Source organism: Puntigrus tetrazona, chromosome 5, assembly GCF_018831695.1.
Source record: "Puntigrus tetrazona isolate hp1 chromosome 5, ASM1883169v1, whole genome shotgun sequence".
NCBI lineage: Eukaryota > Metazoa > Chordata > Actinopteri > Cypriniformes > Cyprinidae > Puntigrus > Puntigrus tetrazona.
In genome coordinates this window covers 23,494,261-23,508,372 of record NC_056703.1, presented here as the reverse complement: position 1 = coordinate 23,508,372, position 14,112 = coordinate 23,494,261, and the positions used below count along the sequence as shown (strand labels likewise).

Sequence of the window (14,112 nt, the reverse complement as noted above, 5' to 3'; positions counted from 1 at the left end):
TTGCAAAAAAAGTTTCATGCGAGTGCACTTTATCACTGCGCAGAGGAAGCATTATTATGGGTTATGGCCAGAAGCAACGATTTAAAGTTCAACACAGACACTTATTCTGACGGCACCCATTCACGTGAACAAGTGGAACTCATAAAAAGTACAGATTTATAAAACCGAGTCAAATATTAAATTAATGTAAACATTACGTTTTTTGGATGGTAGTTATTTAATTTCTGCTTAAAATGCGCTGCGTGCGTATAGCTCGCTTATTAGTCAGGGCGCAAAACTAGATCAGTCTGGAATTCAAATCTTATCTGTTCCGCTCTTTACATGTCGAGTCCACATTTAGGTCAGTGATCCACCATCTGCAAAGCCTCAGATATGATGAAAGCAGGTAAGTGTATTGTCCTGACCGTTCGCTTCTCCATCCTGGCAGGATCAGCCACCTGGCGCTGTCTGTCGGCAGACGACAGGCCAAAACCAGGAATTAATCAGCCTTTTAAACTGTAAGCCTGTTTTTATGCCGTGCATTATATGTGGCTCCGCCGCTGGTCATAAACATGCTATTTTGTGAAGCGGCTTCCTGCTACAGAGCGTGGCCTGAAAATGCATCCCGCATCCAGGGCTCCAGATTGATGTCATTTAATGCTGATGCTGATTCCCCACTTTAATTCAAACCCGCTCGACAACAAAAGAAACTACAAGCTTGATCTCAAGTCACCTTAATAGGGCGAGTCGGATCAGTGCAGTCGTTGCTTATGCGATGAACACTATCTTTTTCAAAACGCTAACTAACAAAAGCAGGCCCAGTATGAATAATGGATGGCAGTGTGTTTTAATTGAACACGAATTAGCAACTGAATGCAGAACAGATGGTACAGACACAAGCCCGTTTAATCATACAAGACATTTTCTGTGCATATTAAATACCGATTTTCTCAGTTCTCGTGACCTTATTTCTTCCAAAATGAGTTGGATTCTTTTATTTTTATTTTTTAATCTTGTGTTATCGTTTATACCATTATTTATGGAAATCAAGTTTTCATATTATGCATGTAAGGATTGTAATGCACATTCAGACGTCGATACCATTACGGTGTCCGTTAATATTTTGAGTTAGATTTTATTTTATATTTTTATTTTCTTTTTTAATTAGATTACACATTAGGTGGATTTAATAACCTTCAGCGTTAAGTCTTTTCTCTTTCATTTTAATTTAAATAAAGTTTTAGCAATTTTGCTGTATTGATTATTAGTTTTTCGTATGTGTTAGTTTTGTTTAATTTGTTGTTCATTAATATAATGATACTGCGAGAACAAATAGACAAATTAAATGCTTCCTCAACATACTTTTCAACAAGAGTGCACATACTGTGTAAATAAAATGGTAAAGAAATATTTATATATAAAGAAAATGACTTTATATCCCAGCCTGTGACAAACAGCCCATATAGACTTAATTAGTCATAGAATTTGTTGATATAAAATACACTTTAAATAATTTTCAGATAATGCATGAATAATTTTATTTACTAACCTCTTATACAAGTGTTTAATAAGTTCTCATCTAAGGTATTTTATAAGAATTCCTCTATTATTCTGTTTTTAGTAAAATGGTGTATATGGAACTAAACACGCATATTTTGCACAAATCTCCATGGTGATCAGAAAAGTACATGACTGACCACATACTTTACCACAAATCTATTTTCTCACAATGGTCATCAGTTATGGTCATATAGCTATTCTTATCCCTAGAATATATTACATCTTTGCCAATATAGCAAATGTTTAGATGTCCTTTTTGACCACAGTGGATACTGGGGGGGGTTATTTAATTAAAATAACTGCAGTTTGACTGAGAGTAATTAAAATGCATAATGTAAAAACGTGTTTTTGTTTCCAGTGACTCCTTTTAAAAGTAACAGTAGTACTTACTTTCTGGCAACAGTAATTAGTGCACTACTAATTACATAATTTTTCTTTCATGCAATGTTACTAACAATATATTTCTGCCTCGTCATTTGACCAAAATTCACATTGGACCGCAGTTAGAAGTTATTACAGTCAGTGGTGATTATTAATGTTTCAGTAAAAGTGTTGTGTTAATCTCATTATTTGTCATGTGTAGCTTACATACATTCCTAAGAAAATATTGAATCGAAAAAGATTTTCTGCAACTTGTATCAGAAACAGAGGGACGTGGGTGGGCAAGCCATAGGCCTGATGCAGGTAACGTCAAACCAGTGTTCAGATCTTCTTTTCTTCTGACAATGGCAATATTTCCATCTTTTTATACACATGTTGCACTGATGATTTCATGCGCCTGTTGCACAGTTTTGCTCCAACCCTAATAGATTTGGAGCTGGTTGAGGCTGTTGAGTTTGAGACCAATGGCCTATAGCCTCTGTGTGTATTTATTATGTACATATAAATAGACACACATACAGTATCTATGTCTATATCTGTATTCCTGATGTATATTATATACATATATTAAACATAACAAATGCCTGTGTTTCTGTGTATTTATTTATACATGATATACACGGTTAACTTCGTTAACAGTACTACTATTTTGTAGAAGTTCACCGTGTTGTTTTATGCGTCCACAGGCTGGGGCTGGGCTCTGAGATGTTTTTCGTGCGCTGTTTCCAGGCAGCAAGTGAGAAACCCCGTAGCAGGAAATAGCTAAGCAGCCGTTAGCATCCAAGATGGCGGGAGCAGACAGCGACGACTCTCTTTACCCTATCGCCGTGCTAATAGACGAATTGAGAAACGAAGATGTTCAGGTAAGCAAAATACGCGTTGTTACGCCGACTACCGGGTTGAGAAATGGAGTGGAAATCGTAGGCTTGATTTGGACGCGAACGGCTAACAGCGACCGGTGACATGGGCCTGCCCTAGTTTAGCAAACCGGCTAGCAACGAAAAGTTAATTTCAGCGATCATGACCCTGCGAGATTATTTATCAAAATCGAGGACGGATAAAGCCACCAGAATGCTGTGTAGCAAACCCAAGTGTGTTATTTGACTTATGCCAAACGACTCCGTTTCGTGTGTAACGTTAAATACAGTGTGACGCAGAGCAGTGTGTGTGCTTGCTAACACTGCTAGCCGTTCTGTGATTTAACAGTTATGTCATTGAGTCGCTTGCCTAAACGGAGAATCACAACAGTTCGTTACAAGACATGATCAAGCACATTTGAAACATAAATGTCGAATAGTTTGGCTACGCGTTGAGACAGATTGTCATTTAAAGCTCCTCGAGCAACAGCTAGCAACGAGCTTATTCAGTGACATTTATTCCCCCCCCAGATAGCTTAGTTCATATTTACTGCGTTTAATAACCGTTCCATATTTTGTTTACAATGTTAAAATAAACCAGAACTGATTATTAACAACTGTCACCAGACTGTGAGCTCATTTTCCTCTCATTATAAAGATACAGGACTGTGATAATTACAGGACTGGAATCAAAAAAGGAAATAAATTGAATCTTTTTGGCCTCGAAGGACTGGGGGAGTTGTTATTTTTTTATAGTTTGTCATCTATCAAGCCATCATTTAAATGGCATACATTGTAAACATAAACCAGTAGTCTGTTTTGTCCCTCAGCATTCAGCTGCTTTATAATCAAATATATTAAGACTCGATTCTAACGTATTTCTCGCCTTCTTCATTGTAGTTACGGTTGAACAGCATTAAGAAGCTGTCCACCATCGCCTTGGCTCTAGGCGTCGAAAGAACACGCACTGAACTTCTGCCTTTCCTCACAGGTGAGCGTGTTTTCCTGTCTGAGATGATTATAACGGATACATTTTAGCCATAGTAAATTTTTCTCATGCATGACTTTCATTTTCCCGTTGATCAGATACCATCTACGATGAGGATGAAGTTCTGCTTGCTCTTGCTGAACAACTGGGGAACTTCACTATGCTGGTTGGAGGCCCCGAATACGTGCATTGTCTCCTTGTAAGCTTTTTGACTTGATTTCATAGCAAAATTGACTTAAATCACAGCAAGGATTGTTTCATTTGTTTGCTAATTATTTGCTTTCTTACACTCTGTTGTTGTTTTCAGCCCCCTTTGGAGAGTTTGGCTACAGTTGAAGAGACGGTGGTGCGAGACAAGGCAGTGGAGTCCCTGCGGAAGATCTCCCATGAACACTCTCCAGTGGACCTGGAAGTGCACTTTGAGCCTCTGGTGAAGCGCTTGGCCAGCGGAGACTGGTTCACATCACGTACCTCTGCCTGCGGACTCTTCAGCGTCTGCTACCCACGAGTGTCCAGCACAGTCAAAGCTGAGATCCGCCAGTAAGTTTAAAAGATTTGGGTTTTTGCTACGTTTTAATTTTGGAAACATTTAATACATTTAATTCAGGATTATTCACACTAAGATCTCACAGAGGCAGGACTTAAATGAACAATACAGATTACTATGTCATAAGTCGCTACGAGTATCAAAACGAACAGTTTTTTTGTGGGATAAATTGCGGTATTTATTACAAATTACCCTGACTTATCTGTGTGCATACTTTTTTTATTTTACACTCTTGTGCCTTTTGTAATCTCTAATCAAACATTCTGCAGAATATTTAAATGTCGTAATTAAAAAAAGCAATGTAAGAAATGTTTTTAATAATAATAATATAGCTGTTAAATGGTGCTAGGTAAAAAAAAATACTCATACTCAGTACAAAAAGGTATTACAGTAAGGGATGTAATGCATCCAAAGGCAGTACAAGAAATACTGCCATATAAATCCGAAGTATATATATTTTTTTTCTTTGCATTAAAGTGACGGTGCACGTTTTTAACGTACTACACAATATTCACACTAGTATAAATGTATATTAAAAGCATTCCCACTTCACATCACTACGTGCATATTCTTTTTTTTATTGATAATCTCAGTAGCTGTAAAACAGGGTTCCATCAGATTTATATCTTTTACATAGTTTACAGAACCTGCAACACATTCTGACATTAGTGATGGTGCGAATGGGACAATAGGATTGCATTGTTTAAATATATTGCTTACTTTAATTATTCTCTCTCATTACGAATAGCCATTAAGACTAAGCATCATTTTAAGTTATGTAGTTTTAATGTTGCAATAGCTAAAGTGGAAAGGAAAGTCACTACCTCATCGTGACCTTTTTCTGTTCAGGTGGAAACATGTTAACACGTGTATCATCTCTCCTTAGGCACTTCCGTACTCTGTGTTCTGATGATACTCCCATGGTGCGCCGTGCAGCCGCCTCCAAGCTGGGTGAATTTGCCAAAGTGTTAGAGCTGGAGTATGTCAAGAGTGACATCATTTCTCTCTTCACTGCATTGGCATCTGACGAACAGGTCTGGTTTCAGTAATACTCACTGAAATATACACAGTCTAATTCCATCATTACTCAAACCGCAGCTAAAGTCTCTGAGCGCATGTTGCATGACAAGAACATTGGAGGCTTGAAAGGTTTTCATTGTGTTTATGTAACTTGCGCTGGAGCAGAATTGTATGGCAAATATCAGAGCGTTTTCTTCTGACATCTGAATGCAAACATTTACATCACTGCAGGACTCCGTTCGTCTCCTGGCCGTGGAGGCTGGTGTCAGCATTGCGACTCTGTTGCCTCAAGAGGATCTGGAAGCTCTGGTGATGCCAACTTTGCGCCAGGCTGCGGAGGACAAATCCTGGAGGGTTCGCTACATGGTTGCAGACAAGTTCTCTGATGTAAGCAAAAAGAAAGTCTTGCGTCAAGATAATTATATGCTATTGACTTTTATTGGAAAATCCTTTCTCACAGAATTCCAGTGGAATGCAGCGGGGTTAGTTTCACAAATAATTCTCCTCATGGGCATCACTACATTACTGTTCAAGTTAGGCGTTGTTAGGATTTTGGAAGGTATCTTGTGCTCACCTAGAATGCGTTTATTTAAAAACGTTTCAAATGTTTTCCATTTTAACGTTTAAATGCGATTTATTGATGTGATGGCGAAACTGACTTTTTCTCCAGTCTTCAATATTGCATGATTTGGTGTTCAAAAACCATCTCTTATCACAGCTGAAAATGGCAGTGCTTTTTAAAATCTTTGAAAAATGTATTTTTAAACACATCTGCAGAAGGGGCTGCTAATCTGCGTACCTTACAAGTACAACAGCAAGTTCTCGCTGCAGAATATGTCAGAGGTGACCTTTTTTTGTATAACATTGCGAGCTTAAGGCTGCATTTACACTGGCACTCATCATCACTCAACTCTCATCTGACACATCAGAATTTGTTGCAGAAGTGTAAAAGTTTTGTGTAAAGCGGATACCTTTGTGATATCTGGACATCAGACCTAAGTCTAAATGCACGTATATGATCCTCTAAGAGGTCCAAGCTACCACAATCCGAGGGCAACTCGTTTGACAGAGATGGCTTTAATGCCAGCATGCTCTATGCAATTCTATTGCATTGAGGTGGAAGCTTCATATACAGGCAAGAAATTGTGTGAGATTCAAGAGCAGTTTTTTTTAACCCCGCACTGTCAAAAGTATAAATACAACATTTTTATTATTTCAAAAAGCAGAAATATATTTCTCTGCGGTGAAGTGATTACTTGATTAAACTCTTTTTGTAATTAGATTAGCAAGCTCCGGGCTACTTACTCTTTTGCTCTGCTTTTTCACTTTAGAATTCTACATCTGAGATTTAGATGAAATAACAGGAAAATGATCATTATCTACTGGTCTTCATCCGTTCAGAATTTATGCTCCAGAACATTGATGACAGCTGTTGTCCGTGCAGACAAAAAATAAAGGCCGCTCGGCATGAATTACATAATTTCAATTGTATGGCCATTGAAAACCCAAGGGTCTACCATGGTCAAAGAAGAGCGATCGCTGACTAATCATTTTGGGTCAGGAATGAATGTAAACACAGATGCTGTTTACCAGTCTTGTCTAAAGAGAATGTAAACAGGCAGACCGAAAAACGGATATGGGTAAAAGATTGGATCTGTGCATCAAGACAAAGCGAGTCCAGTTGATCTAATAAAGGAGTTTTCCGACGGATAAGAAACGTTCATAACTGAATGTCGTTTCAGCAGTGGCAGAGCTCTACCACTGAATCACTGCTATATGATGGGCACCCTTTATCTTCTTACTGTTATATAAGCTACCTGGAAACCTCTTCTGTTATGTTTCGGTGCCAAGGATCAACAGCTGGATCACAGTTTCAGGATAACACCTCATAAGAGTTCACTGCTCTCTCTAATCGTGTACCGATGCACACTGCCCATTGTTGTGCAACTTGACCTAAATGCGGTTCCTTTCCGTAATAATATGATAATATTGTCATTTTCATCGGATGAATTTGGATTATCCTGAGCCAATGATATTTTACAGGAAAAGAAATGTAGAATGCAGCGATATAAATACCAAGAAATATCCTGGTTTAGAGCAGTGGCATTTTGACCTGCTTTAGAAATGAGAATTATGTACCACATCACTGGTGCAGTGCCAAAATAGCCACGATTGTATCCTAGCGTGCTCTGGAAGGGCCTTTGTCCTTGATTCTGAAGGAAGCGCTGAAGTGCCACTGCGAAATGGAAATATGAAGTGACACGCTTGTCTCTTTGAAATTACAGTTGCAGAAAGCTGTGGGTCCGGAAATTACAAAGAATGACCTAGTGCCAGCCTTCCAGAACCTCCTGAAAGACTGTGAGGCTGAGGTTCGTGCCGCCGCCGCAAACAAAGTCAAAGGTGAGAAAAAGCACCAAAAACAGCCCTTTTCGGATTTTGAGTATGGCTTTTCTTTGTAGGTGACACTTGCTAGAAGACTGCATGCTATCTGAAAGTCTAAATCTAGTGTGGAGTTAATTTGTACATTTGCTCTCAAGAGTTTTGCTACTGAAATGTGGCATGAAATACTGTGATGACCCTAACCGATTGTTATTCTTGTCCTTAGAATTCTGCGAAAATTTGCCAGAGGACAGTAGAGAGACGATCATTATGACACACATTCTCCCCTGTGTTAAGGTAATACGCTTTTTCATTCAGCGCTTGTCAACATCTCTGCTATCTGTCACATTTCAGACTGATCGCTTGTTCCTCATTGTTCCAGTACTCATCACATTTAATTGGTGCGCACTTCCAATCCAGGATCACTTACTGGCAGATAACTCTTGAGTCAGCATCTGTTCTCTAAGTGTCTAAGACTTAAACAAGATCAGATTAACAGTGGGCTTTGACCTACTGGCTGTAGCAACAGTAGCGCACTTCTGCTCTTGATCCTATACTGTATATATATCAATCAGTGCTCTCTCTGGTTTTGTAAGAAGCATATTGTTCTGGTAAAAATATCTTTGACTAGACTCGAACTGCTGTTAGGTTAGTGGCTAATACATATTTTATTAAGAGGGTTATTTATTTTGGACGCGTCTACCAAAATATCTGCAGGGTCTCGCAGCATAGATACGAATAATTGCAAGATTGATTGGCAGCACAGATATTTTTATTTCCGAACCTTTTGTGTAGCTGAAGTACATTTGAAACTTGCTTACAAAAATGGAGCTTTGACACGTTTCATAGCAATATGAGCATTCAACGTGATCCATGGACCACTTTCTTTGCATGTTCATATAGAATTAATTATTTTCTTGCTTCGCAAGATCTTCCTGCTGCTGTGTAATTGTGTCGTAATCCTAGGCATGCATTTTTATTTCATAATAGGGACCGAAGGTTTTTGCATTTTTCATGTACCTTAGAATTTACAGGTTTTTAATTGGCTTTTGCTTTTCAAAAGAGAGAGAAATATATTTTTGAAGAAAACGCACACACCTAGAATGCTTCATTTGATCAAAAATACAGTAATCTGTTATATCAGTGCAAATTTTTTTTTTTACATTATTAAAAACAAACAAACGTTTTTTTGTATTCAATATGGTTGTTTTGCTGGAAATTTAGTGCAATTTTTTTTTTTTTCACAATTCAGGGATTTCAGTACAGTGCTTCCTTTCATTTGAAACCAGAGAGATGCAAAAAGCCCAAAAGCACGGTTCTTATTGTCTGAGCGAAAAAAGCTGGTCATTATGTAACACATGAGTTAAAAACAAACTGTATTAAAACAGTAAATCAGTATCAAAATACAGTTCTACCCACTGATGGCCAACATATGTCCACTGTTACCAATTGCACCATTTACCAATGCATCTCTGCTGCTTGTAAAGTCACACAAACTCCAGTAGGATCAGTAGCAAAATACCAAAACTCCATTATATACTGATACCAGTGACATTTTATAGTTCATGTAGACTTCAGGTATTACACGTCACTATTATAACTATTATGTTTAAAAGCACTGAGTGTCATGTTGTTTACACCTCTTTCAATAGGAACTCGTCTCAGACACTAATCAGCATGTGAAATCTGCACTGGCGTCAGTCATTATGGGCCTCTCCACCATCTTAGGCAAAGACAACACCATTGAGCACCTGCTTCCCCTTTTCTTGGCCCAGCTCAAAGATGAGGTAAGCCTGCTGAGGTGTGTGTGTGTGTGTGTGTGTGTGTGAGAGAGACGGCACAGGTCTGGCTGAGGTAATTTGCGTCATGTTCCAGTCACAGATGATACCTCTGTGCAACTGCTCACTTTGATCCTGTCGTGGCGAGGCATTGCTAATGCTAGCCTTTTAGTGGAAAGCAGAAAGCATTGAAGTGAGAGATGAATGGATGAGTGCAGCACACTATCTTACGTCTCATCTCTTTATTTGCCTGAGCTTTTTGTTGCTCGCTGCTGTCTGTATTGCGATCGCTCTTCTTTAAACTGCTTGGGAGAAGTCTTTGAACATCTGTCAGTCACGCAGACTGTGTGAAATAAATAGAACAAAGCCAGCTCCTGGACTGCAGCGTGCATTGATCCATGTTTTAAGACAGGAAGCTGTTTTTCTGTTCTGTCTCAGTTCTTCCACTGTCGTGCAAAAAGAAAAAAAAATCCTGTCATATAGTTGTCAGCTTGATGAAAACTTGACACTGCGACATGATATACAGGCATTTAATGATTACTATTCCTGCTGACTGCATGCAGAGATAAACGCACAGTGCAACATGCTGTTTCGATTCCAGACAAATTGCTTGATTGGGACAGTTTAATGAATCACATGGGCTGAAAAAAGTGAAAAATAATTCATTTAATTTTCTTAGAAATTTATTGGGAAAATTAAGTATTTTAGTATTATTTATACACTGTTTTTATAATTTGGCAAATTATTTATATATTTAGTTGGGCTGGCCTATATGGCCATCTGAGTGATTTTTTTTTTCCTGTCTTTTTTTATGTTTAAGTATTACTAGCTATTCACATGGAAAAAGTCGTTGTTAAATATTTTAAGCGCAGCATAGAATGCCTACTCTGCCATGTTGCCGTCAAATACAAAAGTTGCCATGCCAGCCTGCTGCTTTTAAATAAAAGCTTGCACCCCGCCTTCGGTTTCTTCTGATTGGTCCACTGTTATGAATTGACGTTGAAGAGTGGCGCTGTATGTGAAAGTTTAAATTCTTTTAATACGCAATTTATTGTTGAGTGCTGCACTTAGCAACTACAACTGTATTGGTTCATTTATTAGCGTTCGGTCCGAAATGTTAGTTTTTGTCATGTCCTTCCTGTAGTGTCCAGAGGTTCGCCTAAACATCATCTCCAACTTGGACTGTGTGAACGAGGTGATTGGAATCCGCCAGCTTTCCCAGTCTCTGCTTCCAGCCATTGTTGAGCTGGCGGAGGATGCTAAATGGCGAGTACGACTGGCTATCATCGAGTACATGCCCCTTCTGGCCGGACAGCTGGTGAGTCCTGACCGTCAATGTCCTAGAATGCTTTATCCTGAAATAGAGATTGGAATGTTCCATTGGTCGGTTCTTGTTCTTCAGTTTCTCTTTACACTTAAAGCGTTTAACTTTTCATCCTGTTAGCTTATTGCCGTCAAGTCGCCTTGGTTCATGTAAGCTAATCTAACAGATATCCTCCCCCCCTTCTCTATTTTTTTTCTTTCTCGTGCTTGCAGGGTGTAGAGTTCTTCGATGAAAAACTCAATTCTCTGTGTATGGCGTGGCTTGTTGATCATGGTAGGTTCACTTATTAGTGTTCATCATAACTACGGTTGCACATAATGTGTCCCACACAAAAAAAGCAAATTGCATTTCCGTTTGCTTGTAGCACTGATATTGAAAAAGCTGTTTGTCAGTAGGCTAACGCTTGTTTCTCTGTAATCTTAAGTGTATGCCATCAGAGAGGCAGCCACCTGTAACCTGATGAAGCTAGTGGAGAAGTTTGGAGCAGAGTGGGCCCAGAACACCATTGTGCCCAAAGTGCTGGGCATGGCCAATGACCCCAACTACCTGCACAGGATGACTACGCTCTTTTGCATTAATGTGAGTCAGAGCTTATCGGCTTTAACAAACGGCTGCTGAGTCACAGATGTATGTATGGCGTTGGTGCTGATGCATTTGGTGGAAAAGCGCAGTTTGACGTACATTTTGACCTTAAAGAACAGTAAAATCTGTCTTATATTATCTTTGTAGAATGGTGCATCATCACTGGAAATTTGGTGTTTAACTGTCTGTTTTAGGCTCTGTCTGAGGTGTGTGGACAGGAGATTACCACCAAACACATGCTCCCTGTAGTTTTCAAGATGTCCAACGACCAGGTAGCCAATGTGCGCTTCAATGTGGCCAAGTCTCTTCAGAAGATTGGACCTGTGCTGGACAGCAAGTACGCGTTCATCCGCATTTAACCAGGAATTTTGTCCAATATACTCAAATTTCTCACTATAGTATCACAGCTCTAATTTGTGATTTTTCTTCTTTTTTTATTATTGTTATTGTTAAAGTTGTCTGCAGACAGAGGTAAAGCCAGTGCTGGAGAAACTGGCGTCAGATCAAGACATGGATGTGAAATATTTCGCCCAAGAGGCCATCAGTGGTGAGTTCCGCAACTGCTGCTCTTGAGTGTTGTGCAACTGTTGATGCAAACCAGAAAGCTAATATCATTCTTAAATACAACCTGCATCAGTGCATACTGATGACTCACCATTATGTAACACCTAAGTTAAAAACAAAAGACTTAAACGTGTTTAATTTCATAATGTTAAAAAGGCGAACAGACAGTTCTGACATTTCCTTTTGCTCTCTCCCCAAAGTTCTTTCCCTGGCCTAATGTACCTACTTGCTGAACTTAAGACCCATCTCTCAAGTTGACCTGCATTGTATTTATTGACATCCAGGATCGTCCGCTGGACTGTTTATGGAGAAACAATGTGCTCTGTCCCCTTTCAGTGAGAAATGTTTTAGGGATACTTGGCTTCTCTCAGTGTTTTGTTCAGCTGTTCACCAAACACACACCTTGCTCTTCATTCTCTCCCGCCGAGCCCGTCTTGCTCTGTGTATCTCCACTTGCTAACCCTCAGCCTATGGTCACACACTTAGAGCTTTACTATCAATGTAACAATGTATTGAGGCATCATAGGTTTAGAAGATGTAGATGTTTTGAGGCATCAAGATTTAACTTCAGTCGACTGATCTAACGGACTGAATCTCTCCAGCTCTTACTGCTGATTTTAAGAGCTGACCCATGCATGCGCACAGCATGACACGAGGGCGAATCACTACTGCACCTTTCATTTGATTACTGTGTCCCCCGTGCCCCGTCTTACGCTGATCATTGTTGAACCAAGACCCCATAAAGCACTAGCTGCATGCCCGTTCTTTATTAACGGGCTTTGATACTGTTCCCCTATACTCAAAGTGCTTATCTTCTTAAAGGGACCACGACAGATTTCCACCTGCTTCCTGCAACCGTTCTAACAGGGGATGACGGGCTTTCCTAAACGGCCCTTTTTATCTTCGGAAGGCAAGCTTCTTCATTCTGTGCCATTGACCGTGTTGCACATTTTCTCGTTTTGTTTCGTTTTCAAGAAGACGTTTAACTCGTTTCCTTTATATGAATGCATCTGCATGCCTCTTGCGCACAGGTTCCATAGACCGGCAGTATATTGAGAAGCTCATTAATCCCAGGGCATCTTAAACTCCTTCCCTTAACACATTGCTTCTGCCTGTGATGTTGACTGTCCGATTCCTCTTCAGCTTCAGAGTGCAGTCAGTATAGTAGTATCTTCTATGTTATGAGTGTCATTAGAATGTGCTTCGGGTTTTATATGAATATGGTCACATTGCCCTTGATAGAAGGGAACTCAATAAAGAACGTTATATAACCCCATTTCACTGCGTGTGGACCTTCTGTAATCCATCAGGTCATATACAGTAAAACGCAATATAGCATGAGGATGTGTGTCTAGGCTGGGAGTGGATTTATTGGAGGCGGCATATCACGAGAAATCAAATTTCCTTCCATCTTTTGAAATGAGTTTCTGCAATAGGGTTCATCGTACACTAAACTCCCAGAACTCGAACTTCTCTCCCGTCTAGAAAAAAAACAAAAGGTAATGGCAGGAGAGATCAAGTAATGCCATGAATTTTTTCCCTGCAAGAATGCATTTACATTAGAAAGTAACACTGTAAAATGGAACATTTCTATTAGAAAAACGACATGTCATGGTTTTCACTTCAATAAGCAGCGCAACTGTTTTCAACAGTTAATGTTACATAAGTAATAAATCATAGTAGATTGCTTTCCGAATCCTTACCTCTCTCACGCTGCTGCTTGTCAGCTCTGATCTATCAAATCACAATACAACAATTCTGAAGGCTCATGTGAATCTGAAAAAACTGGCTGCTTTCAGCTTCCACACAACAGGAATAAGTGACATTTAAAGAAATATACGGGAAGACATTTTGTTGTTCAGTGTAGTTACTTATATGCTAAATCTAGTTTTACAGCTAGGTGGAATTTATATATTTAAATATGCTTTCATATGACCATTGAAGCATCTCCGTTAATGGGGTCATTTTCACAAAATTAAAAATAATTGCATCTGAATCGAATTGTTTTACTAATTTTAAACGCATGGGTATACATCTAAAAGCAATAAGGCTGTTAAAATGCTATTTTAATGTATTATTATACCATTAAATGTCACATATTTTTTTATCAGCGATTGCATTGTCAGCTTGTTTTATTTACAAAACCACAAAAA

At 39.1% G+C, this 14,112-nt stretch overlaps 1 protein-coding gene across 1 annotated transcript; it reads left to right on the top strand.

The window, feature by feature from the left end:
* Positions 1 to 2,629: 2,629 nt before the first annotated feature.
* On the top strand, positions 2,630 to 13,235 carry ppp2r1ba (protein phosphatase 2, regulatory subunit A, beta a). Its single transcript, XM_043239361.1, has 15 exons — positions 2,630 to 2,783; positions 3,678 to 3,768; positions 3,864 to 3,964; positions 4,073 to 4,305; positions 5,199 to 5,346; positions 5,564 to 5,719; positions 7,618 to 7,732; positions 7,938 to 8,008; positions 9,364 to 9,498; positions 10,634 to 10,807; positions 11,026 to 11,086; positions 11,238 to 11,392; positions 11,590 to 11,732; positions 11,851 to 11,942; positions 12,160 to 13,235. The coding sequence occupies exons 1-15, from the start codon at positions 2,706 to 2,708 to the stop codon at positions 12,174 to 12,176; spliced, it is 1,770 nt and encodes a 589-aa protein (XP_043095296.1). The 5' UTR covers positions 2,630 to 2,705; the 3' UTR covers positions 12,177 to 13,235.
* Positions 13,236 to 14,112: the final 877 nt, after the last annotated feature.

Coding starts and splice junctions, on each gene's coding strand:
- ppp2r1ba (XM_043239361.1), top strand. CDS start 2,706: ATGGCGGGAGCAGACAGCGACGACTCTCTTTACCCTATCGCCGTGCTA. Junction 5,347..5,563: donor CATTGGCATCTGACGAACAG/GTCTGGTTTCAG, acceptor ACATCACTGCAG/GACTCCGTTCGTCTCCTGGC. Junction 11,733..11,850: donor GGACCTGTGCTGGACAGCAA/GTACGCGTTCAT, acceptor TTATTGTTAAAG/TTGTCTGCAGACAGAGGTAA.